The sequence below is a fragment of the Callospermophilus lateralis genome, chromosome 2, assembly GCF_048772815.1.
Source record: "Callospermophilus lateralis isolate mCalLat2 chromosome 2, mCalLat2.hap1, whole genome shotgun sequence".
Lineage (NCBI taxonomy): Eukaryota > Metazoa > Chordata > Mammalia > Rodentia > Sciuridae > Callospermophilus > Callospermophilus lateralis.
The window spans coordinates 141,653,664-141,681,472 of NC_135306.1; the positions used below are offsets into that span (position 1 = coordinate 141,653,664).

Below are 27,809 nucleotides of genomic sequence, written 5' to 3' on the forward strand. Positions count from 1 at the left end.
AGTTAATGATGTGACAGAAAGAGAATACACTACAGAATCAAAACAGACCTGGATTAGTAAGTATTCCAGAAACTTGCCTACCAATTTTGTTGTTGTTGTTTTTTAACCTCCAGTACAACTTCCATCTCTCTGCCATCATTAAATTTACCCTCACCACTGGATAATCCTCAGTAGTAAATACTCATGCACTAGTGCTTCTTACCAGGACAAACCAACTCCTCCAAATTTCACAATCTTTTCTAATTTCATCTCTCCAAATATTGCAAAATAAATTCATTTTTTAATTTACAAATCTGTTGACATTGTATCCACCTGTCACTAGCTCCTCCTTTCTCTGTTCCTTTTCTGATTAAAACTTATAAATTGTCTATGGTTTTGGCTTTGACTTTTTCCTCTCAAATAATTTCCCATTATCCTACCAGTACTGTCCTTGTCTCTGTCAACCATTGACCTTCAGTTGTCAAATCTAAGGTTACTTATCTGTTACTTATCTTCTCAGCAGCATTTGACAAAGCTGACCATTATTTTTGGTGACACTCTACTTTCCTGGGTCCCTTCCCACCTTTCTGGACTCTGCTCAGCCTCTAATGGATGGGATACTCCAGGTTCTGAAGTGGGCCCCTCTCTTCTCTATTCACTCTCCATAGATATCCTCTCTTAATCCAGGGGCCTTAAATGACATCCATTTGCTAATGATTCAGACTCTCTCTGGAGCCTCAGACTCATGTCCACATAGATGTCTAAGGAGGCATTTCAAGCTTAATACAGCCAAAAGAGGACCCTGAAGCAGCCTCCACTTCAGACTTCTGTTCTCCTAATCCCCGCCCCAGTAAGTGGTGCCAACAACCCCAACATACTTGGGCCCGAACACCAAGGCATTGCTTTTCATTTCCTTCTTTCTTCTCCATCCTCAGCTAGTCCTTCAGCAAGTTCTGTCTTGTCTTCAAAATTTTTTCCAAGTTTCTCTCTTCTTTCCTCATCACTACTAGCACCCTAGCCCCAGCCACACTGTCTCTCAACTAGACTACTTGCAGTAGACTTCTAACTAGTCTCTTGCTTATACTATTCCACAATACCCTCCTTTGTAGAGATCTGAGAAATCTTTTGAAAATGTTAATTGGTTTGTGTCACATTTCTTAACACATCCCTCCCCTCTGTCCTTCCCACCCCATGGCCTCCTACTGCACTCAGAATGAAATCCAAACTCCTTGTGCTGGCTTTTCCTGATCTAGGTGACCTGCCCCACATCAGTCTTTCTGCCCTCTCTTCCTTGATGATGCACTCAGCCATGTGTCTCCTTTTGGTTCTTTGACCACGCCAAGTTCATTCTCACCAGAGGGCCTTTGCACTAGCTGATCTTTCAGCCTGAGATGTTCTTCCAGTCTTTGCATGTGTGGCTTTCTTATTCAAATCTCATCTTAAATATAGCCACTTCAGAAAGGCCTTCTCTGACAACTCAGACTAAAATAATCCCTGCGTCCTATTTTCATTCTCTACCAGCACCTGTCACTATCTGATAGTTCTCTTGTTCACTTATGTATACTTATATTTCCCCAGGCATTTATTGCTGCTTTCTTATGCTGTATGGGAAGGGGGGATCTTGTCTGCTTGTTCATCATCCTGTGCCCTGCTTCTGGGTCTGTGACTTGCACAGAGTAAATAAATGATTAGTATAAAGGTATAGCATAACTGAGAGTGTTCTTCTCATCTGCAAAATGGAAGCTAATTCTTACTTCTCATAATTGTGGAGGACTTACATTGTCTAATTTGATAATGCACATAGAGTAAATATGTCTGTGTCTAGCATATATTGTTTAAGAAGTAGAAACTATATTTATTTTTAAGTATTGTAGACTTTCAACAAAGATTCGTTCTCTTTCTTTTTTGCATTCTGGGTCCTCTATATTTTATATTTAAATAACTAGCACTCTTTTCCTTTTCCCATTCAACTATGATTCTAGTTTGTTTTTTTTTTTCCAAAGAAGGTTTTAAAAAGCACTGTTTAACGAATAGTCAATATCAGCTAGGTTAAAACTATTTTTACTGTCACTTCTATTTCCCCTCACCTAGTACAAAGTCACTGCATTATAACAAGACTTAGCTTTCTCTTGGGAAATTATCACTTTCTTCTTCTCTTTGGTTATATGGTCTTTGCCAATTAACTCTCCTTTGGTGACAGTTTGGGGTGTCTGGGGATTTGATTTCCTAGTGTTCAGTTTCTCTGAAAAGCATCCCTAGTTTTACTGTGTACTAGTCAGTTTTTCTTTTGCATTTATGTAATAAACATTTATTTAGAGTCTATTGAAGTGCCAGGCAATGGATATGCAGATATGCAGATATCCAAGGGACTCAGTCCTTAAGGCCTAGTGGATGAAACAGGATACATAAACCAAGGAGCATAATAAAGCTTCTATGAAGAATCTCTGAGGGACACAGGAGAACACAAAGTGAGGAGTGACTAACTCACATGGTGAGAGTCTTCAGAGACCCCTTTCACACCAGTCAAGAAGAGGAGAGCCCTGTGAGTAAATGCATGATGGGAGAAACCTATCTCAGTCTGCCCTCTGGGAGCTTGGCAGAGGTGATGGCACAAGGTCATGAAAAGCAAAGCTGGAGAGCATACAGGGGCTTGTCACAGGTGCTCTGTGTGCCCTGCTAGGGGATTTGAACTTTCTCCAACAGTAACAATCACAGCAGCAGCATCTAACACTGAGCACCTCTTATATGCCAGGCTCTCCTTTTTTGTGCTTCATTGTATTCCTTTCATCCACACATCTACCCTAGGAGGTACAAGCTGTTAAAATCCCTGTGTGCAAATAAAGGCTCCAAGAGGATCAAACTTGCCCAAGGTCTCACCCAGCTCCCAAAGGGCAGAGGTAGGATACTGACTCAGTTTTACTCCAGAGTTCACCATCTGAACCAGGGCACTGTGCTTCCTTTTTAGAGATGACTGTGGAAGCAGCTGGGAGCCACTGAGGAGATTTAAGTGTGGCAATGACATGATCAGATTAGTTCTTCAGAAGGTTGCAGTGGAGTCACATTGCATCTTGAACAGAGGTTCGTGTCTAAAAGCATCTAAAGCAACAAATGCCAAGTTCCATTTCTCTTGGACTTCTAAGGAGGTTAGCTCCCTTAGTGGTGGCAAACCATGTCATAGCTTTTCCAACACAACAGCTTTTCCTCTGTTCTTGGAACAGAAGGCAGAGTCCTTGGCAGACAGGCACGTAATAAATGAATAGTCGGTTTGTGTTGAAGAACCCTATTGTTTGAAAGCACTACAAATTCACATTTCTGCAGCCATGGAGCCCCTCCTTGGAGGCAATACTCAGCTTTTCCTCGCTTTCTTCAGGCCATATTCATTTCACAGGCAGCAGAGCAGTGCATTGCTTAGGTAGTGTTTTCCCTATTCCCCCCATCCTTGTTTCTCTAGGAGTCCATGTGGCACAGATGCATGTTAGGTCTGTGTGTGGCAATCTGCAGTGCACTGGGCCACAGCATGGAGTAAGGACCATGCAAGGGGGGAGCCAGAAGAGGTAAGGGGAGCAGGCTGAGCACAGCAGCTGCTGCCTGCTATGAGAGTTTGGCTTCAGTGAAGGGCAGATGAACAGGAGAAACGAACATGAGAGATGGAAAGCAGGTTTGTTCCCTTTAACATTTTTCTGATCTGAAACTTATTACATCATTGTATCTTTCTGTTTTCAATGTCTAGTAAAAATCCTTCCCAGTCAGTCAACAAATATGTGAAAAAATGTTCAACATCTCTAGCTATTAAAGAAATGCAAATCAAAACTACTCTAAGATTTTATCTCACTCCAGTTAGAATGGCAGCTATCAAGAATACAAACAGTAATAAATGTTGGCAAGGAAGTGGGGGAAAAGGCACACTCATACACTGCTGGTGGGACTGCAAATTGGTGCAGTCAATATGGAAAGCAGTATGGAGATTCCTTGGAAATCTTGGAATGGAACCACCTTTTGATCTAGCTATCCCACTCTTCAGTTTATACCCAAAGGACTTAAAAACAGCATACTACTGTGACACAGTCACATAAATGTTTATAGCAGCACAGTTTACAATAACTAAATTGTGGAACCAGCCTGGATGCCCTTCAGTAGATAAATGGATAAAGAAAATGTGAATATATATGCACAATGGAATATTACTCAGCATTAAAAGAGAATAAAATCATGGCATTTTCAGGTAAATGGATGGAGTTGGAGAATATTATGAATTATGAATATTATAAGTGAAGTAAGCCAATCCCCCAAAACAAATGCCAAATGTTTTCCCTGATATGAGGATGCTGATTCATAATGGGAATGGGGGGGGGAACTGGGGGGGAAATGGAGCAACTTTAGATAGGGTAAGGGGGAGAGAAGGCAAGGGAGGGCGCCGGAGGTAGGAAAGATGCCAGAATGAGATGAACATCATTACCCCAAGTTCATGTATGAAGACATGAATGGTGTAACCAGAGACATGAAAAATTGTGCTCTATATGTGTACTATGAATTGAAATGCATTCTGCTATCATGTATAACAAATTCGAATAAATAAATAAATTTTTAAAAATCCTCAATTTTCAACTACATCAACTTTAGTGATACAGTACTCTCCAAGCTCTTGGCTTATGCTTACTGATATAACCTAAGGATCATCTATAATGTTAGGAACTTTGATAAGTCCATCTATTTCATCACAAGAGCACATTATTTGTTCTTTGCTTAAAAACAGATATTATGTGGGCTGAGGTTGTGGCTCAGCAGTAGAGTGCTTGCCTAGCACGTGTGAGGCCCTGAGTTTGATCCTCAGCACCACATAAAATAAATAAAATGGGGCTGGGTTGTGGCTCAGCGGTAGAGCCCTTGCGTACCATAGGCGGGACCCGGGTTCGATACTCAGCACCACATAAAAATAAAGGCATTGTGTTGTGTCCATCTACACCTAAAAAATAAATATTAAAAAAATAAATAAAATGAAGGTGTCATGTCCAACTACTATATATGTATAGTGTGTATATATAGTATATATTTTTTTCTAAAAAATATATATACACACATATATATATACACACACACATATATATTTTTTTCCTAAAAAACTCAGACATTATGTGAGTACTCTTGATGACCCTTAAAGCAAACCCCTGATATGTCCTCATATAGGGCTCATGTTAAATTACATCCTCAATCCAAGTTCTGTCATTTTTAAGATAGAAATGATTGTGAAACAACTTTAAAGAAAATATTAATATAATTACAATGATGATAAAAATGAAGCCAAACCACCCAGTACATAGGAAAAAGGAACACATCAAAATGCTGACAGTGATTGTGTTCCTACTGGTAATCTATTTTCTCCTTTCCAAATTAAAAAAAAAAAAATGTGTCTGTGGTACATGCAAAATGTTAAACATTTGTTAAAGAAAAATGAGGATAAAACTTAAAACATAAAAAGCTCCCTGGAATCCCATAATCCTTACACAGCATATGTTTTTACTTTTGAATTCCCTTGTTCATATATACACTGATTTTCCATAGCTGCAGCCCTAACTAATGCAGTTTTTTGTATTCTTTTCATTTTACAGCCTATTGTCAACATTATTTCATATTTCTGCATAGTTGTCATAACTGGCATTTCTAATAGCTTCCCTGAATTCCATGGTGCGTATATTCTATGCTGAATTCGCCTCTCCCTCTTTGGACATTGAATTGTTTTCAATTCTTTAACTCTTTTAGATAAGATGTAATGAGAATTTTTGTACATTTAGCATTTTGAGTTTCTTAATTTCTTTCCTTAAAGTGAATTCTCAACAGTGAATTCACTGCATGAAAAGTCTGAGCTCAGTTGTGGTTTTTGGTAAGTTCTACATTCTGGAAGGGCTGTTTGAATTTTCATGGTTACTAGTATGGTACATATGTACCTGCCCTGTGTTTCTTTCATGGATGTTAAGCATTTATTATATTTTAATAATGTGCTTTGTTTCTAAATAAGTCAAGTTTAGTGAATAAATTATGTTATTGAAAATTTAAAAAATATATGAATGCATAAATGAGGCTAGTTATTCACAGTTCCCACCACTCGGAGGTAAGGATTTTTAAAAAATGTATTTCTTGGGGCTAGGGATATAGCTCAGTTGGTAGAGTGCTTGCCTTGCATGTATAAGGCCCTGGGTTCAATCCCAGCACACACACACACACACACACACACACACACACACACACACATATATATTTCTTCCAAGCATTTATTTCATAATATTACATCATGTGGCTCAGTGGAGAGGCATGACTACTTATCTACATTTAGATGGAGGTTTTAGTCCTTCCTCTATCTTGGGGGTCTAGTCTGGGTTTTATCAGAATTAACTTTCTTGTGAATAAATCCTTGTGCACATTTTGGAATCATTTTTGGGACAATTTCTAGAAGCAGAATTGCTGGGTCACTTTGTTAAGGCTTTTTATTTTTTCTTTAAGAATCACCTCAGGATTATTTTTTTATTTATGTGGTGTTGGGGATTGAACCCAGGGCTTTGTGCATGCTGGGCAAACACTCTACCACTGAGCCAAACTCCAATACCTTGTTAAGGCTTCTGATGAATTTTTAAAACTTGCCATTGCGAGAAGTTGTGCTCTTTATGTTTCACTTTTTTTTTTTTTTCACCTGTTAATGTTTGGATGTCATTCCTGCCTTCACTAGGTTATCAGTGGCCATTTATCGTTTATTTATCTTAAATGAAGTTTGGACCTCTGCTTTTTGGTCCCTGGACATGTTGTTCCTAGGATAAGAATCCTAGAATTTATTTATTTATTTTATTGAGGCTCTCCCTTAGATTCCATCTGTTGGTAAATTTAACTCATCTGTATCTTCCACCCAGTTCTTAAACTGTGGCCTGCACATGTTTACATGAATTCTGGATTTCTTCAACTTTTTGAAATCTAGAACTCTTCGAAAAACAATTCCTATTTTTGCTTAAAAAATTTTCCATTCTCACTTATTTCTTCAATAAATAGTTGTTGAATTCTAGTTTGAGGAATTTAGGGTTTAAAGATGACGGATAACTACAATGTGTAATGGGTGCTGGGGTTATTTTATTTACAGAGGGTAGTTGGAAACAGAGAAAGAAGACATTCATTCAGCGCTAGGGTTGTATTGTAGCTCAGTGGTAGAGCACTTGCCTACCATGTTTGAGGCACTAGGTTCCATCCTCAGCACTACAGAAAAATAAATAAATAAAATAAAGACATTGTGTTCATCTATAACTAAAAAGAAAAAATAAAGAAGACCTTCATTCTACATGGTAGGATTTGGGGAAAATTATGGAGGAAAGGGCATCTGAGCTTCTGAAAAGATAAAAAGGAATTTTTTAATAGGAGAAAGGATAGGTTAGGGAGGGGGAAGAGCATGTGCAGAGCTCTACAAGCCAGAAAGGACATGGGGTGTTTGGAGAAAAGAGAAAAATCTATGTAATAGAGCTTACAGGATGTGGGGATTGGAGAAAGGTAAATTGTGTTGGACTATAAATAAGCCTTATCAGAGAGCTGGGGTTGTGGCTCAGCGGTAGAGCGCTCGCCTAGCATGTGCGAGGCCTTGGATTTGATCCTCAGCACCACATAAAAATAAATAAATAAAGATATGTGTCCAACTTAAAAGAAAAAAAAAGCCTTATCATACTAACCCTAAGGAATTTAAACTTCATCCTCAAGACTGAGAATCGGCAGATACTTTTGGGAAAACATTTGACCACAGAGAACCTGGTTAGAGGTCGTTAGTAGGCTGGCTGGGTGAGAGCCAACGAAGGCCTGGGCCTTGTTGGTGCAGCAGGAACCGGTGGTGGGGGGTGGGGCAGAAGGGCATAAAAGCAATATTTCTGACAAAAAAATCTGCAGGCCTTGGCAACAGGTGGTTTAGAGCATGCGCTGTGTGTGTGTGTGTGTGTTGGAAGGTCATATTGAGGAAGAATTTGTATCCTGCCTTCCCCACAGGAATTTGTCAGGATACAAACAAGATAATGCACAGGAAAGCCCTTAGTAAACTAGAAGTGCTCTGTTTTTTACATCTGAAGATGTAAAAACTTACTTATAGTGATAGTACCTACAAAATCCTACCTAATAGGGCTGTTTTAAGGATGAAATGAGCCAGTGTGTGTAAAGTCTGGGCTTTAGACAAATAGTCATTCTTTTGAATGTGCTAGGAACTGTCACAAACTTGGGAGAATTCCTGTATTTTATCTTCATCCATTTGGGTGCCAGAGCATGTAGACTCTTATGTTGCTTTGACTTTTTCTCCTACTTCCAATGGGAATGTATTTGAACAGCTGAGGGAAGCATCCAGTCTCACTGGACAGTCTTCCTGCTAGGAGGAGACACCTCTGTCCTTGATAGGCCTCTGGTTGCTGGGGCGAGGACCATCAGGGTAAATGCTTGAGCCCAGTTCTGGGTCTTGGCCCTGACCTCTGTCTGCCTGGCCAGGCTGCATTGTGTGCTCAGTCTGTGGGAGGAGACTGAGGAGGCTGATAAGGGGGCCCTTCTGGTCCAGCCAAACAGTCACAGAAAAGCTTCTGCAGAAGAAAGATTAGACACAGGCCCTGATTTAGAGAACACAGATGGGAGGGCCGTGGGGCAAAACCCCAGAGTTCTTTACAGTGGTATTGTTATTGTTGAAGGAGGACCACAGAGGGAGCCTTGCCTGCTTGTGCAAAAGACGGAAACAGCAAGTTAGATTTGGAAGTACCATTTTTAGATCTGTTCAACAAACATATTTTGCAGACAGAAGCTCCCCAACTTGGAGAGGGATTAGCAAGTGAGAAGGGTATCCATTTTCCTTTCCCCAGGAAAGAAAATGCCAGTATTTCCAGGTGCATGCAAGTCTCTCTGACAAGCACCTGTTCCTAGGTGCTGTGGTACAAAACAAATTGGTTCTGCCTGGGGAACTGAGTGGGAGCCCAAGTGGGTCCTAAGAAGTAGCCCCTTTTTTGGGGCCAACTGTCTATGGAAAACCAAATCTGTGTGGTTTTCACTATAGCAAGTGAAAACACTGGAAGATAATTCAGATTTTTGCTTTGGTTAATGCTGATGAAATGCTGTTTCATAGGTTAATTTTCATCTTTCTTATGTTTGTAATCCCAAATCTATTTTGTGTTTCTAGGAAATATGAGAATATAAAAAACAATATATAACAAGAATAAAATAAAGTGTTTTATTGTCTTGGTTTTTAAAAATAATATGGTATTATTATTTTTCATTTTTATTTCTTTGCATGTCTTAAAAATATTCTAAGGGCTGCTTTTGAGTTCCCTTGTCCTTATTCCACCCCTAATCATGGCATGGATCCATGCCAGCCACCTACAATGGTTATGCCCGTGGTCTTTCATAGTAGGGATTTTTATTTGTGGACTTTATTTGTACTGGCAGCAGTCCTGCTTCAGAGTCAGAGGACCTGTGTAGTTCATTGCTTATGTGCCACTGGCCTAAGGCTATAGTTACTTTCTTGGTTTCAAATGCCTTCTCTGTGAAGTGGGAGAAAAAGACAGACTCCTCATGTTTACTCAGGAAGATTTTATGTCAAGGGCAGTGAGAGCAATTTCCAAGCTGTACAAGTGTATTTTTAAATTAGTGTCACAAATAAACTATTGTTTGATCCATTGGTTTTGGTTTTTATATAATGGATGCTTGGTTTTAAGGGATGTTGGTCTCCAAGAATGAATCTTCCTTTTAGGGAGCTGCTGTACTGCGGCATGCTTTAACAGAGAAAGCAATGATATACATAATGAACTAGGAAAGGCAATACTGGAGTTTTGTTGGAACATTTTTTTCCTGGATCCAGGATCCAAGAGGGCAGACAAAGAGAAAGATAGAAACAGAATTCCTCAAACTGATTTTTTAAAAGGCCTTTCTTACTGTATTAGGAAAACTGTCTTCCTTTCAAGCACTACTGGATAGTGAATGGAAGGGTAGAATATAATTCAAGAGTTAGAGGTTCTCTTCTTTCCTAGAAAAAGCTAAATCTTACAGCCTTCCCAGGGGAAACCACTCTTGCTAGTTTTTTTGGTTTCATTCCAAAAATATTGTATGAATCAACAGATGTAGAATTATATGCTCTTACCCTTTTTCTATATTATACACACCCTGTTTCCATCTTGTTTCTTTCACATAATACACCTTGCACACATCCAAAGCAGACTGTGTGGCCCATTGACATATATGCCATAATTTATCGTTGCCATAATCCTCCTCCTCCTCCTCCTTTTTTTTTTTTTTTTTGCTGAGGGACTTCTACGTTGATTTTTATAACTGTAATTACAAATGCAGAACATCCTACTACATCCTACTACATGTTCCTTTGTTCACATGTAGGTATGAGTATCAGTGTATCAATGAGTATGGATATATGCTAGATTACTAGAAGTGCATTTCTGGAGCAAGGGTTTGTTGCATCATATTTGAGTTGAGTTGTCTTCTACCAGTAGTACACAAATGCCTCATTTCTCTGTATCCCGGTACAGAATGAAGTTTGCCCCAATTTGAGATGAAAAATGTCCTTTCTTTTTTTTTTATTTAATCGATTTTATTTTTTTAAATACATGACAGTGGAATGCTTTATAATTTTTATTACACATATATACCACAATTTTTCATGTCTCTGTATATAAAGTAGGTTAACACCCAATTTGTGTCTTCATACATGTATATCGGATAATGATGTCCATCTCATTCCACCATCCTTGCTAATCCCCTGCCCCCTCCCTTTCCCTCCCACCCCTCTTCCCTATCTAGAATTCATCTATTCTTGCCATGCTCCCCCTCCCTACCCCACTATGAGTCAGCCTCCTTATATCAGAGAAAACATTGAACATTTGTTTTTTTGGGATTGGCTAACTTCACTTAGCATTATCTTCTCCAATGTCATCCATTTACCTACAAATGCCATGATTTTATTCTCTTTTATTGTTGAGTAAAATTCCATTGTGTATATATGCCACTTTTTAAATCCATTCATCCACTAAAGGGCATCTAGGTTGGCTCCACAGTTTAGCTATTGTGAATTGTGCTGCTATAAACATTGATGTGGTTGTGTCCCTGTAGTATGCTGTTTTTAAGTCCTTTGGGTATAGTCTGAAGAGAGGGATAGCTGGGTCAAATAGTGGTTCCATTCCCAGATTTCTAAGGAATCTCCATACTGCTTTCCATATTGACTGCACCAATTTGCAGTCCTACCAGTGATGTATGAGTGTACCTTTTTCCCCACATCCTCGCCAGTACTTATTGTTGTTTGTCTTCATAATAGCTGCCATTCTGACTGGAGTGAGATGATATCTTGGAGTAGTTTTGATTTGCATTTCTCTGATTGCTGGAGATGATGATTTGTTGATTGATTGTATATCCTCTTCTGAGAAGTGTCTGTTCAGGTCCTTGGCCAATTTGTTGATTAGGTTATTTGTTTTTTCCATGCTTAGCTTTTTGAGTTCTTTATATACTCTAGAGATTAGTGCTCTATCTGATGTGTGAGGGGTAAAAATTTGCTCCCAGGATGTAGGCTCTCTGTTTCTTCTGCTGAGAAGAAACTTTTTAGTTTGATTCTATCCCATTTATTGATTATTTTAATTATAATTTATAGCTCAAAAATTAGTTTGCAGTTACTAATGTGTGAGGCTGATCTTTTTTTTTTTTTTTTTTAAGTTCTGTTTTATTTCTTGTGAACTTTCTGCTCATGTCCTTAGTCCATTTTTCTATTGGGTTATTGTTTTTTATTTATAGGAATTCTTTATGCAATTAATGGAATTAGACTTAAATACATGTGTTACAGATATTTTAGTTCATTTTTACTGTTTTGCAGAATTACTTTAAAATTAGTAAAATTAATCATTTATTTTGCAATTTAGACTTGATTTTAAGTAATTCCCCACTTCAAGATTTTATACACACACATGCACACATTTTTTTCTAGTATTTCCATGCTTTCAGTTTTTAAAAAAATAATTATTTTTTAGTTGTACACAACACTCTTATTTTGTTTATTTATTTTTATGTGGTGCTGAGGATCAAACCCAGGGCCTCACACGTGCTAGGTGAGTACTCTACCCCTGAGCCACAACCCCAGCCCAAATTTTTCATTTATTTATTTATTTATTTGGTGCTAAGGATCGAACCCAGGGCCTCTCACACGCTTGTCGAGCGCCTACCGCTGAACCACAACCCCAGCCCCATGCTTTCAGTTTTTAAAGATTCAAACCTTGAATCTATTTAGAGTTTATTTTAGTATAAAGAGGGATACCTAATTCCAAATTAACTTCTTTTCAGAAAGACCTAGGTTTGGAATCAAGGCACTTTCTACTCATGAGCTGTATGATTCTGAATAAATTTACCTCTTTGAACCTCAATTTCTTCACTTATATAATGTGAATAATAATGCCTGTCTAAAGGGCTAGAGCAAGGATTACATAAGATGATATATGAAAAACATTTAGCATTGTTTCTGGCACCCTGTGTGTTCAAATCATGGTCCAAGGTCCTAGGAACATGGGAAAATAGTGTATTCTAGAAAAGAGAAGTTCTGGGTGGCCAGGATTGTCACCTTGCATCTCACTTGTGTGTGACTTAAGGTGAATCACTTCATCACCTAATCCCTGTTTCCTTACCTGTATAGTGAATAAGAAGTAGTTCATGAAGTTGTTGGGATATCCATATTAGAGCATGCATGTGAAAGCATTTGTAAACTATAAAGAGCCATATAACAAAATGTTGGGAGTTTATAGCCTGGTGAATGAGGAGCAGCCATGGCACAGGTGGGTATTTGACATCCATGGCCAAGGAGAATAATTAACTTGCAATAACATGAAATTAGCAGCTGATGTAAAGCAAGTGAGCTTGCAGCAGTTGATTATAGTAATGGTTAGTAATTGCCTCCTTGTAATTAAGCAATAATGAGCTTCCTGGGACAGAACCTCGTTAGAGTGAAAGATGGATCAAATGCTTTCAATTCAATGTATACTAATTGAACACAGCAATGGAGTAAGCAGAGATGAGTGTCTTGTTGGCGTACAGTCTTTACGTTTAAGGAAGGTAGGGGTAAGATAGACATGCAGGGCACAGTCCCCTTCACCAGGTAGATGCACATGCTGAATGTAGTCAGAGGAAGGTCCAGAGTGCTCTAAAACTATCAAGGATGGAGCAGCTTACTGTACACTGGTCTAAACCCAGCCCCTGAAGTCTGACTCAGATTCTAAGGAAGCCTAGCCTAGTATTGCCTTCTAGAAATTTTGCTTATTGTCCTTTGTTATTCCTGTTTGCTTCTCTTTTAGATTGGTAGAGATATCTTGTTTTTCATGCCCTACTCATCTCCTTTCACAGTTCTGTATGGGAGTGGTGTGTATTTATGGCCTCTGTTTCTGCTATGACCTAGCTAATCAATTTCCCTGGGTAGGGTTTCCAAATAAAATATAGGCTACCTAATTAATTTTGAATTTTAAATAAACAACATTGTGTGTGTGTGTGGGGGGGGGTCTTATGTAATATTTGGATCACACTGATATCTTTTTTCCTTTTTTCTTTCTTTCTTTTTTTTGGTTCCAGGGATTGAACCTAGGGGTGCTTAACCACTGAACCACATCTCCAGCCCTTTTTAAATATTTTATTTAGAGACAGGGACTCGGCTGAGTTGCTTGGGGCCTAGCTAAGTTGCTGAGGCTGACTTTGATCTTGCGATCCTTCTGCCTCAACCTTTTGAGCCTGGAATTACAGGCATGCACCACTGTGCCTGGCTACACTTATATCTTAAAAAGTCATTCATTTATCTCATTCAACATACTGAACAAACATATTCAAATTTACTTATTACTATCTGAAACTGAAACTTAAGTGATGTCTTGACTTTCTTTGGCAACCCAGCCTGGGCAGCCCTGATTTTAAGTAATACAAAATAGCATTTAACATATTCATGTGTCATGCAACCCTGTATAGCAAGGGATATTGAAAGGCGTTACATGAGAAAAGAATTCTCAGCTAAAATCATATTTTGTAAATACGAACTAAACAAAGCCAGTTTCATTCATGATGAGAATTTTCATAACATTTTATTTTTTGTTGAAAATTTGCTTTTTTAAAAATCTTTTTGGATATACCAAACACAGTATATTTTGACACATATAAATGGAGTATAAGTTATTCTAATTGTGATCCAGAACATTTTAAATCTTCAGGATTGGATTATAGTATTTAGCATTCCTCAAAGTTATGTCACTGTGAAGTCATCTTCCACAAACCCTCCCTTCTTGAGTAGTTAGGGTTATAGAAGCAGATGTTGAAAGAATGCTGAGGGTGTCTGATAATGAGTTCTATTTTGCAGACTCTAAGTTCTGATTTGGGGTTTTGGAAAACACAAAATTTGTATAGAAAAAAAAACTTTACATGATCCTATGATGCTGGTTTTGTTTTTTAAATCCAAAAATTTATAATAAAATATATGTACTTATAAGGGTATATAAATAAAGAGACTAGAAGGATGTACAGCAAAATGTTATTTATACCCAGGAGGAGGTTTGGGTAGGGAAAGATTATGGATGGTTTCATTTTTCTTTATATTTGTCTATATTTTCTATAGTTGGTAAAGATGACTTGACAGAAGGACTAAAAAATTTTTATTCTATTTTTTAAAGGGACATTTTCCATATATTATTTGCCTCTCAAACAACTCATTAATATATGTTTTGATGTTTATTTTATTTATTTTTTAAAATAGTTACTTTTTAGTTGTAGATGGACACAATACTTTTATTTTTATATGGTGCTGTAGATTGAACCCAGTGCCTCATGTGTGCTAGGCCAGCACTCTACCACTGAGCCACAATCCCAGTCCCGGTTCTAATGTTTATTATCTCCATTTTATGAATATGGAAACTTTTCTCTAGCAGTTGCAGGCCTCCTGGTTTCATCTCTGCAGCCTCAATGGTGTGCAAGAACAGTGCCACATACTGTCATGGGAAGGGCCCATGGTACCTGTGTGTCAACACTCTCCATTTACAGACCAAGTGGAAGTTCTGGAAGGGAAAAGAACGTGCCTGAGACACACAGTTTTTGAACCAGGGACAAGTATTCACAATGTTTTTAGGGTACAGTCTGGGGTTAGAGGTGGGAGGAGGGGACCTGGCTGCTGACTTACGCTGAGTCCCAGAGGGCAAGGGGGAAATACATAGATGTGCAACAGTGAATGTAGTCGTTTTAAAAAACTGGTTTATGTTACCAAATTTATATTGCTTAGAATGGTTTTCTTCCTTTTAAGCTTTTCATACTAGTTTTCATTTCCTGTTATTGTCTTGAAGTTAATTTTTTTCTTTTCCTCATTGATTTTTTTTCCTTTTTGAATCTCATGCATATATCCATTTATTTAGAACTATGGTGGTGATTATATTTGAGATTTTACCTGTTCATCTGAGTGGTGTTCCTGTTTATTCCTCTGTACCTGGTACTTAATTACACAGATGATTGGTGACTAAATTGTGGGAGTGGCATTCAAGGAAAGTCTAACTCTAGTTCCTATGGGAGACCTGGACTGCGGGGCACAGTGAGGAGCATCATGTGATGTGAAACCAGTGTGCATCCCCATCAATGTAGGAGTGATGCTTTCAGAGCTGGGGGATTTCTAGAATCCTGCAGTTCAAAGGAGCCTGGGGATCAGTTCAACTGAGCCTCCAGCCCCAATGACCGATATAGTGATATTGTCAATCACAAGACAGGAGGCAGCAGTATTCTGTTTGAGAAGCAGTAAAGCTCTGGAGTCAGATGGACTTGGGGTTGTATCTGTCCTAACACTAATTAGCTATATCTAGGATAATCTCTCTGTATACCAGTTTCCTCTGTAGTAAATTAGTGATGATAAAAAGATTACCTACAAATCAAGAACCAATAAATGGGATGGATTCAAACTAAAAAGTTTCTTCTCAGCACATAAAACAATCAGTGAGGTGAATAGAGAGCCTACAGTTTGGGAGCAAGTTTTTACCCTTTACACATCAGATAGAGCACTAATCTCTAAGGTGTATAAAGAACTCAAGAAGCTAAACACCAAAAAACAAATAACCCAATCAATAACTGGGCCAAAGACCTGAACACATACTTCTCAGAAGATGATAAACAATCAATCAACAAATATATGAAAATGTTCATCATCTCTAGCAATTAGAGAAATCAAAACTATTCTAAGATTTCATCTCACTCCAGTCAGAATGGCAGCTATTAAGAATACAAACAACAATAAGTGTTGGTGAGAATGTGGGGAAAAGGGCACATTTATAAATTGCTGGTGGGACTGCAAATTGATACATCCAATGAGGAAAGCAGTATGAAGATTCCTTGGAAAACTGGAAATGGAACCAGCATTTGACCCAGCTATCCCTCTCCTCGGTCTATACCTAAAGGACTTAAAAACAGCATACTACAGGGACACAGCCACATCAACAATTATAGCCACAATTCGCAACAGCTAAATTGTGGAACCAACCTAGATGCCCTTCAATAGATGAATGGATAAAGAAAATGTGGTATATATGCACAATGGAATTACTCAGCAATAAAAGAGAATAAAATCATGGCATTTGCAGGTAAATGGATGGAGTTGGAGAATATCATGCTAAGTGAAGTTAGCCAATCACAAAAAAAACAAATGCCAAATGTTTTCTCTGATATAAGGAGGCTGACTCATATGTGGGGTAGGGAAGGGGTCATGGGTGGAATAGAGGAACTCTAGATAGGGCAGAGGGGTGGGAGGGGAAGGGAGGGGCATGGGACTAGAAATGATGGTGGAATGAGATGGACATCATTATCCAAAGTACATGTATGAAGACACAAATGTTGTGAATATACTTTGTGTACAACCAGAGATATGTAAAATTGTGCTCTTTATGTGTAGTATGAATTGTAGTGCATTCTGCTGTCCTGTATAACAAATTAGAATAAAAAAATTTAAAAAAGATTACCTACATCATAGAGTTGTGAGGATTAACTGCATAACTACATGTGACACAGTACCTGGTACATAATAAGCTTTGAATAAGTGTTAGCTATTATTGTTATTATTGACAGTAACAGAATGGGAAATCCCCAGAATTTGGCAGAAGACCATCTTGTAATGTGCTTGATTGATCCTCACTTGGCATTCCTAAATGTGAGACAAGGTGTGACTTTTGTTGTCAGTTTAGTGTTGGTTATAACTAGTTTACTTCTGAATGGGTATCTCTCCACCTCTTGGATACTTTCTCATCACAAAGTGATTCCTTGATGCCTGGGCTGTTTGTTATGTTATGGACTACACAGAAGAGCTTACTCAAAGCTTGGTTTTTCCAGAGAATCTATGAACATTTCATTCAGACGTGTTTTCTTTCTTTTTTAAAGTTTCTTCTTCCCTTTATTTAGAATATTTGTCTTTTTTTTTTTTTTTTTGGTATAGAGGATTGAACCCAGTAATATTCTACCTCTAAACTACATTCCAAGTCTTTTTATTTTTTATTTTGAGACAAAATTTTGCTAAGCAGCCAAGGCTGGCATTGAACTTGTTATCCTCCTACTTCAGCTTCCCAAGTACCTGGGATTACAGGAATGCAGCACTGTATCCAGCTAAGATGATTGTTTTTTAAAAGAAGTTTTTGTTGTTGTTCTAATTAGTTATACATAACTGTAGAATGCATTTTGACATATCATACATAAGTGGAGTACAACTTCTCACTCTTCTAGTTGTACACGATGTAGAATCACACCAGTCGTGTAATCATACAGTCACATGTTTTCTGTTAGAAACAGAACATTAATCAAAGCAGGTAATCTGGAGTTTACAGTCCATCTTAAGCCTGAAGTTTTAAACTCACAATCATTTTCTTCAGAGGTTCATTTAAAAAATACTTGGGCTAGGAGTATAGCTCAGTGGTAGAACACATGATTAGCATACATGAGCCTCTGGGTTCAGTCCCCAGCTCCAAAAACAAAAAACCCCAAACTGAAACATATTCAACAAAGCATAAAAGTAAGTTTCTTTTAGAAAGGGGAAGTGTCTTTTTCTGTGGTTTACTCCAGGTGGTAACCACATGACACAGCATTGACAGAGCCCCTCTTTCTTCTCTTCATAAAGATACATAGTTTGGGCACTGATAACTTTCTCTTAGGAGCACTGTTTCTGAGTTCTTTATTTTTGGAATTTTCTGTATTTCTTACTTTGTTCTTTTGACATCAGGCAAAGATGTAGAAATAAATGTGCATCAAACAAGCAAAGCACAGGAAAAGAATACAGCTCAGTCCCATGTTTCTTGTTTCTTATTTGCTCATGGGAGCAGTGAGTCCTGGTCCACACAGCTTCATCTTCCTGCTAACCTTGCATATCCTTGAGTTTTCTTTTTACTTTTAACAGTGAGTTTTAACTGACATATCACATCCCTGAAATTTATCAGGACTTTGACTTTGTTTCTTACTTGAACTATTATAATGTGGTAGAATTTTGGGTCTGAAGCTAGAGGGGAGGAAAAAAGGGAAATCACATTTATAAAAATGCTTGTCCTCCCTCATTCAATTCATCACATCTTTCTTGAGGTCTTACTCTGAGCCAGGTATAGTGAGAGGCACTATCTAGTGGTTCAAAGATGTGGGTGCTGGAGCCAGTTGTCTGGGTTCGAATCTCAACCCTACTAGTTAGCATCTGTGGAACCTCAGTGCCTTCTTATTTCACTTCGCTTGGGCTGTAATTTAGGAATGTCAAGTGTCTACCCCATAGTTGTGACATTAGATGACTTTATATCCAGTGAGATGCTGCTGCTTCTGCTGATGCTGATGATGATGATAATAGGTTGGGATCAGGGTGCAGTCCACTTCATTACCTCATGCTGCACAGTCATGAATGTGTCAGTAGTACTGAGGTGCTTATGGATGGGGATGAAATATGAGACAAGCAGTTAATAGTAAAGTGTGGTGGGTATTATCATAGGAGATGAAGAGGGTGTCAGGAGAACCTTCATAGGGGGGGCCCAAGCTGCTCCCTGTCAAGTTAGAGAAGTAACTAGAGAAAGGGATGTTTCAGCTGAGACCTAAAGGGGAAGTAAAAGTTAGCTGGACTGGGGGAGGGGATGGGAAATTAGGTCATGTGTTCTGGGCAGAAGGAATAGAATGTGTGAACATCTGAAGAGAAAATCAATCCCACAGTATTTAAGGAAGAGAAGAAATCCAGTGAGCTTCATGTGTGGGTTATAAGGAGGCTGGTGAGAGATGAGGCCGGCAGTGAAGGAGGAAACCAGCTGATGGAAAACTTGTGAGTCAAGTGAAGGAGTTTGGATGACTAAGGGCCTGGTCCTGTCCTTGAGGTTTCCATTCATTTCTTCACGCATCATTATTCTGTTATAAGTGATCTAAGCTTCATTTTGTTAATAGGGAAGTTGAAGCTCTGGAAAATTGTCACTTAGAAAGCAGCACAGGCAGGATTTGAACCTGGGTCTCTTCAGCTCCAAAGTTTTTTTGATGGCACACATGCTCTTGGAACTTGAAGTCTGGTTGTTTTATGATTTCGGGCCCCCTTGGTTTTCCTTAATCTCAGTTTTCTCAGGTAATATACCTTAACACTGTATATTACCTGAGAATTCAGCCTCTGGACTATAGAAACAAATGGAAATATACATAAAGGGCCACATAGTTCCAGACATATGGCCAGCACAAACCACTGCTATGGACCCAGATTCTTACACTAAGAAAGATTTTCCTCCACAATTTAAGTGAACTGAGAACCCTATGAGTGGCCACCTGGGTGTTGGCTTGGTTGCCAGTCATCTTATCAAGAGCTAGTTAAGTCCACTGGATACCACATTTGTATGCAGCGGATTTACTTCCCTAGCAATATTTGACAGGTTCAACCCCTGGGGCTCTTTTCTCTGCCTGCAGCCATTTGAGCTTTAGTTCCTGGTAGGAGTGACCTTGAGGCTTCTCTAACTCTCTCAAGCACCCCAGGGGGTCATTGTCTATCCTTTGCCTCTCCCTCTAGAGTCTATTGGACCTATTCTATGATTTATTTAACTTTTTTGTTGTTAACTTTCCTTGGTTGGTTTTGAGGTGGCCCACCTCCCAGGTGATAGAGTACTATAGAAACACTTAATAAGTAACTTGCTTTCACCAGGATGGGATACCAAGGCTCTTTGAGAGGTTGTTTTTAAAATCTTCAAAAAATGTCCTCTCAAGTAGACAGTTTACAGTATTCTTTTCAGCACAGTTGGAGAAACTAAGGCCTATACTTAAACAATATGCCCATTATTTTTTCCTTCTATGGAGTAAAAATTTATGAAGGGTAACTCGGTCCCAGAGAGTGGGAATATAGAATTGAAAGACATAATCACTTCCCTCAAGGATGAGACAGATATTTGAATAACTGTGTATAGGAAGTGAAGTCTTAGGACAGAAGATTGGTGGAAGTGGTTTGCCTTATTTAAGTAAGATTAGTAAAAAATTCAGAGAGAAATAGCTATTTGCATTGGGCCTTGAAGGGCTTCATAATGTTGAAGGGAAGGCATCCTGACAGGGCAAACTCATAAATGCCAAAGCCCAGAAGAATGAAAAGGTAGGCACTTCAGGGTCCCTTTAGTATCTGTGAGGTGGGGATTGGAGGACAAGATGACTATAACTTCCACTGGTAAGACCCCCAGGACTTGAAGGAGATCAAAAGGGTCCTTCATAGTTACAGTCCCTTCAGTCTCCTAGCTGCTAGTACTTTTTTCCAGAGCCATGTACAATACATAAATATCCTTATAGTTCTGGATGGACTCTCCTTTGTCCCTGTTTCTCTGCACCACCCCCTACTTGCCTGGTGATGTTTCTCTTATACTGAAAGAAAATGGATCTTATCACTGAGGACTTGTGACCTGACTGCTTGGAGGAATAAAGGTTACCAGGTGAAAGGACATCTGTCTTTACTTTCTGTGGCATGACGTAGCTGGGAGGAATGAAGTCTATCTGTGACTAGACACCTGTGTTCCTCTCTCATTGGCAGGGTCACCAGAGGGGAACATTAAATTGCTCTTCAAATGAGTCAGATTTCTTATTCCTGAGGAGAAGGGGCTGGTGCACCTTGGGTTCTCTGGGCCTTTCTCACTCTTGCCTGTATTTGCCTTGCAGCTGTGTAAATGAGTATGGAAGATTATGATTTCCTGTTCAAAATTGTTTTAATTGGCAACGCTGGTGTGGGGAAGACGTGCCTAGTTCGACGGTTCACTCAGGTAAGAGCACTCAGAAGCCCAGAGTGGGTTTTATCTGTCTAGCCTGCCTGAGAGGAATCTTATGGATTGGGTGCCTGGTCCCAGGGCCAGCCTCTAGGCTGTGCATTCTTAACACACTCTTTGAAAGTGGTATCAGTTTTGTAGCCTAGGCTTTTTCTAAATCCCCTCAAGGGAGCTTGGCTGTGGGGGTCAATACCAACCCTCCCATACCTCTTTTTGTTTCCTTATATGAAAGGAACAAGTGGTTTCGTTTTCAGTATGAAGTTTCAAAATTTATTGGATAAAAAATAGATTAGTTCTTAATAATCCAAAGGTGGAAATAAATTAATGCAAATTAAACCTCAAACTCCCTGCCTATGCCTCCCCAAGAAACTGCGTGAATCATTTTGGTTTAGAACCAAAATGCTGATTTTTCTAAACCTCATAAATGGGGATGAGATGAGAACAGTGAAGAACTCTCTGAACTGATTGTCCTTTCTGGTTTGAAGCCTTATCATATGATCTAAGTTCAAGTTTCCTTTGGGGCTGCCTTCTTGAAACTCACTAGCCAAGATTACATTCTGTTTTAAATTTGAAAATCAGAAATCATTCTAAAGTTGGCCTTTTGTGTTTTCCTATGAAAAGGAGAATGAAGCCTTTTTCTGGGCTATCATGCATTCAGCTTGTATTTTGCTAAAGTACACATTGGGAAAGTTAAGACTAGCTCCTCTAAGGTCTAGGGCAACATGGTGCCATGGAAAGAGCACTGCTCGTGCTGAAACACAGGTCCTTGTTCTAGTTCCTCCCCTTCCCAGGTCTCCCAGCTCTACATGAGGGAGCCCAATAAACTCTAAGGCCCCTTTCAGCTCTGAAGTCTGTGGAAAACTGGAGAGGCAGATTGGATAACACAAACAGCTTTATGGCTCAGAGTTACTTTGGAAATGTCAGGGTTTTTCCCATGATAAGAAACACAGAAAATAGCTCATGCTTTTTACTAAGCCTTGGCCTGATGAAATCAAAAGCAAAAAGCTAACAGGCATCTGGGGCTCAGTTAACCACCTTGGAGATACATTGAAACTCCAACTGGTTTTACATCCGTCTAACATTAGTAATCTTTTCTGCTTTTAAGAGAAGAACAAGACTGTGGAACTGCAAAGATACAGATAAATTTTCAATCCCTTTATCAAAAGTTCCCTTGACCTTGTTTCATTACTGAAAGGTCAGAGATTCAATTCAGTCCTCTCATTTTACAGATGAAAACCTTAGATGTAGAGGGAGTGAATGACATGCTTATGATCTCACATCATACTAGTGACAAGAATGGGATTAGAATTTGGGTCTCTTAGTTCTCAGCCTGATATTTCTATGTCCTGTGGGTTCTAACCTCTGAGATCATTCTCTTTAAAAACACAAACCCTATCATTGAAGGTGAAAATGCTTTCCTTCTTGAACAATAATTTTTACCAACAAGCACATTTTTCTTTTCTGTCTACTTATTATCCTCCCAGTCCCTCAACTACCCCCAAAGTTCATATTTCATAGACAAGCTTGTTTGTTATTTAGTAAGCAGTTAAAATGAATTGGATTCAGCTGTTTTTGAGACATGAAGGGTTAGGAAACAAAGTGGTGGGGAAAAGCACTGGGAAGGATTTATTTTTTTGGCATTTGTTAGGCTGCAAAACAGCTGGAGCTATAAACTTGAAGCTTGGCAACCTTGTATCTGAGCCAAGCTAAAGTAGAAGAAAATTGATTCAATATTTGTAAGTAAAGTTATGAATGTTTATATTTACGTTTTTTGCAGAAACGCAATGGAACATTTTTTTTTGGTTTGAAGCTCAGCCTTTTAAGTTCAAACTTTAATTAAGGAGCTCTTGTCAGGAAATGGACTTAATTAGAGAGTCCCCAGTCTTAGATGTCAGAGCTAATAAAGTCCATTTTGCTTTAATTTCTGGACATTCTAGAATATGGATGAATAAGGGGGGGAGAGACTAGGTATAGAGTTCTTTCCTGATATAATTCCTTGCTATCCAAAACTTTCTCTCTAAGCTTACAGGAAATATTATACAATAGTAAATTACATTATGCATGTAATTTTGCTAATATCCTATCCTCTGGAAACTGCTATATTTCCAGTTTGAGGTAAAGCTCATCAGATTCAAGGCCCAGAGAGGGAGGATGGTTAGTCTGAGGTCACCTGGAGTTCCTAAGTCTGCTGCCTCCTGGTTTAATGGTTTATATCTTTCCTATCCCCATTCCCCTTCCTTTCATTCCCCTTTGTCTAATGCAATGAATTTCTAGTCTTCTCCCCTGCCTTATTGTATGTTAGCATCCGTATATCAGAAAGAACATTTGGCCTTGGTTTTTTGGAATTGGCTTATTTCACTTTGCAAGATAGTCTCCACTTCTATCTATTTACTATAATTTCATTCTTCTTTATGACTAACTAATGTTCAGATATATATATATATACACACACACACACACACACACACCATATTTTCTTTGTCCATTCATCTGTTGAAGGGCATCTAGGTTGGTTCCACAGCTTAGCTATTGTGAATTGAGCTGCTATAAACATTGATGTGGCTGCATCACTATAGTATGCTATTTTAAGTCCTTTGGATGTATACCGAGGAGTGGGGTAACTGGATCAAATTTTCTGAGGAATCTCCATACTCCTTTCCAGAGTAGTTGCACCAATTTGTAGTTCCACCAGCAATATATGAATGTACGTTTTACCCCCACATCCTTGTCAATATTTATTGTTACTTGTTTTCTTGATAATTGCCATTCTGCCTGGAGTGAGGTGAAATCTCAGTGTAGTTTTAATTTGCATTTCTCTAATTGCTAGAAATGTTGAACATTTTTTTCATATATTTGTTGACCAATCATGATAACTAGTTTTGAGCTTCCTTGATTTTGCCTATTCATTTCTCCCCATTCTAACAATCCTAGTCTCATTCCAGTGGCTCCCTGGATTTTTCTATTTCTTTATTAAAATCAGGTTTCCCCCACTGCCTTTTCCTGATTCTCCCCCTTCACCCTCTCTCAACCCATTTCTTTGATCCACCTTCTGTTTCTGCTTCTGTCAGGATTTCTGTATCCCAAGTTCTCCCTTCTCTCTTCCTCTTAAAACATACATACAATGTTAAATTAAACAGGGCTTCCATGAGACCAGCCAACATTCTTTTTTCTACCAATTAGCTCAACCAGAAGAAGAGCCTGGTACTGGTAATATGAAATGTAAGAAGTATTTCATTTACCTGAAGGATGGGCATAACTGTTGTTTCAATTATTTGTTCTTTAGGGTCTTTTCCCCCCAGGTCAAGGAGCAACAATTGGAGTTGATTTTATGATTAAGACAGTGGAGATTAATGGTGAAAAAGTAAAGGTAAGAAGCTAAATGTTCAACTTGTCTTTTGTGTGCTGTGTGTAAGCTTAGGGGAAGTTGTGTAGTCATGTTTTTATAACATTTATTAAATCTCCCAAAAGCCAGGTGTGATGGTACATGCCTGTAATTCTAGCTACTTGGGAGGCTAAGGCAGGAGGATTAGCAACTTAGCAAAACCTTATTTCTAAATTAAAAAAAAAAAAAAAAAAAAAAGCCTGGGGATATAGTTCAGTGGTAAAGTACCTGTGGGTTTTATCCACAGTGGGGGAAAAATCTGATTGAAACTGACATTGAAAACAGTATATTCAGCTATGACACTTATTTCTAGTCCCTTTGTGGGAGGAGGAAGGGATTTTAGATGATATTTTTACAGATTAGAACAGAAAAAAGGGCTACAGCAAGTTTGTCCTATCTTCTGTCATATCAGAAGTGATAACAACAAGAAATTTCTTTTTGGATTTCATGAATTGAGCCAATAAACTATGCTGCCTCCTATAATAGCAGGTCCATGAAAAATTTTATTTTAGGTAATGAAGCCATATTAGTCACTTATTAAAAACTATCCTATCTCCCATGTACCTTTGTTCCTAGTAATAGATAATAAATGAGGGGTTCCAGAAATAATCCATGATCTCTACCCTATTCTCTATTTGGTGACTTCTGGGTGGCTTGATATACCTGAAAGAAGTATGGTATTTCCAGTAACAGGAGAAGAGAGATTGTGTTCTTGAGTACCTACTATGTGCCAGTGCTTTTGCTAGGTGCTTTTACATGTGTTTTTATAGTTACCTTAATTTCTACTATAAATTCTGTGAGGTAAGTGGCATCATTCTTGTTTTACAGACTTCAAAAAAAGATAGGTGACTTACTTATTCATGGCTGTCTAGTCAGGAAGGGAAATGGAGGATTTGAACCTGTTCTGCCTCCCTGCCATTTCCCGTTATGGGATAAGAGGGGAATGAAGCTACAAAAGGCTCATTACCTTGGAGCAAGGAAAGGAAGGTGATGGAAATAAATATGAAATGAGACTAAATTACATGAAAAGAGGATAAAGATATTGATCTTAGGCACTGTGTTCTACCTGCCATTCATTTATCGAAATTCCATTGTCAGGTTTTTTAGAGGTGAGTCCCATGGAAGGAAGTAATAAATCCAGCCATAACCAGCTCAATGATGAAAGCTGGCATCAGACTTCTAGCTAGATCCCAACCTAAGCATTCCAAATTTGGGTCCATGTTATTTGCATCCACCTCCTCCTTTTGAGAGCCTTGGGAAGGGCATAGAAAGTCCATAATGTTTTTGCAGCATTTCATAGATACTTGCCATCACAAATAAGTTATAGGCTGAGGCCTCTGAGTGGATAACAAAGCTTTCCTGGTATGTCTTCCAGCCCTGAATCAAAATGGGTCTTTACTGCAGAAACATCTACAAATACAATAGTGAATGGAGAGCTCAGGGTGCTGGAAGATAACTGGAAGGTGTGAAATCCATGTAAATGCCAACCAGAAAGTCAGGAAAATAGTGTTTGGGGCGAGAAGAAGGAACTAGAGTGTGGGGATAGGAAGGAGACAGGAGTGTGCTCTAGAGGCATTAGTGGAAAGAGCCTTTTATTGCTTTCTATTGTTCCAGCAGAGATGGGGTAGTTGCCAACTGGAGTTAGGTAAGGATAACTACTGTTTCATGCATTTTACTTCCAGATGTCTGAGTTTCCCATTTATACATTGTATACGTGAGTTCATTTGTTTGACCATAGTACCTACCTATGGCAAACACTGGGCAGAAATAAGGGTGAATAAGAAATGGTCCCTAGGGTTAAAGAAGCAGCTTATTTTTGTTCCCCCTACATCTCTAGGCTTAGGTATTCCATTTATTCTTCTTTCTGAAAACCATAGCCTCATTTTTAAGAGCATACTACATTTCTAGAGTTCATCATTTTATGGTGACTGACTCCACCACAAGACCACAGGTTCCCTAAGAACAAGGTTTGTGTCTTATTCATCTTTGTATTTGCAGTGCAGTTCCTATCCCTAATACTTCTTTCAGGGTTCTGTAACTTTATAAAAAAATGAGAGTAGGCTAATCCTCTAAATCCAGGTCAAATCAATTAAAAAAAATTTTTTAGTTGTAAATGAACACAATACCTTTGTTTTATTTATTTATTTTTATGTGGTGCTGAGGATCGAACCCAGTACCTCACACATGCAAGGCAAGCACTCCGCCACTGGACTACAGCCCCAGCCCTCAAATCAATCCTCCTGTGATTTTTTTCTAACCCAGTATATTGACTCAAGATATGAAATCACTACATTCATCCTTATTAATTCAAGGGCCTCATTAATGTGTGGATATAGGAGAAATAACCTGTTATTAGAAGGAAACAGTGTCTGTCTTATTGTCATACTTGTTGACATTTATTGAGTTCCTCTTCTTGGTGATGTTTTAGTGTCTTTTTCCTAGTATTTTGTAGGCTTTCTCAGAACCCTGTAAAATCAGTGGAAAAGAAAATTCACTATCAGTTGGTGCAGCATCACCCACTCAGCAAGTGGCAGGACCGTGAATCAGGTTCTCTCTCCTGACTTCAGCCCCCTTGTCCCTCCGTATTAGTACCAGTCTTTCAGGAATGGCTTCCAGACTGAAAGTGGGAAATAGGAGGTATTAGAAATATTCTTGTAGCTACTGAGAATACATGCTAAATCACTGGAGGTAAAATTAAGGAAGAGGCCCTTTTAAAGTAGAATGCATCATGAAAGTGACCTCAGGCAGAAAATAGAATTAAAACATTTGTAGCCCACTGACCTGAGTACTTAAAAATGGCTAAAATGATAAATTTTCTTTTGTATATTTAAGCATAATAAAAAATTGGAATACATAGTTTTCTCTTATACATTGAATTTTTTGTCTTATCATAAATTAATAAGTAATAAGCAAAACTCTAAGCTTTGTTTAAAACGTTTAAACCTTAGTTATGATAGAAAATTTGATATATTTCTCTTTAATTAGATATATGTTGCATATATAGGCAACTCATAAAAGTATTGATTCCTTCAGCTCTTTGCCCATCCACCCATGTTATAGTATGTGCTTTATGCTTAGCACTATGGAAGGTAATCTTTGTCCACTAAAAACTTACTATCATCTGGCTCTGATAACATTTTATCTGTGGAATCTTCTTTTATATCCCACCAATCTTTTAAGGAGAATTAATGAATCCC

General features: G+C 38.5%; 1 protein-coding gene across 2 annotated transcripts in view; it reads left to right on the plus strand.

Moving 5' to 3' along the window:
- The window catches only part of Rab30 (RAB30, member RAS oncogene family), an 80,818-nt gene that overhangs the window by 42,693 nt on the left and 10,316 nt on the right, over positions 1-27,809 (plus strand). The window contains exons 1-3 of one of the 2 annotated variants that reach the window (XM_076843923.1): positions 20,823-20,903; positions 21,127-21,227; positions 24,514-24,597. In XM_076843923.1, the coding sequence (XP_076700038.1) occupies positions 21,135-21,227; positions 24,514-24,597 (177 nt within the window). In that variant the 5' untranslated portion in view covers positions 20,823-20,903; positions 21,127-21,134. Of the gene's footprint in view, positions 1-20,822; positions 20,904-21,126; positions 21,228-24,513; positions 24,598-27,809 lie in introns of those variants that run through there. The other variant, XM_076843922.1, reaches the window with a different exon arrangement.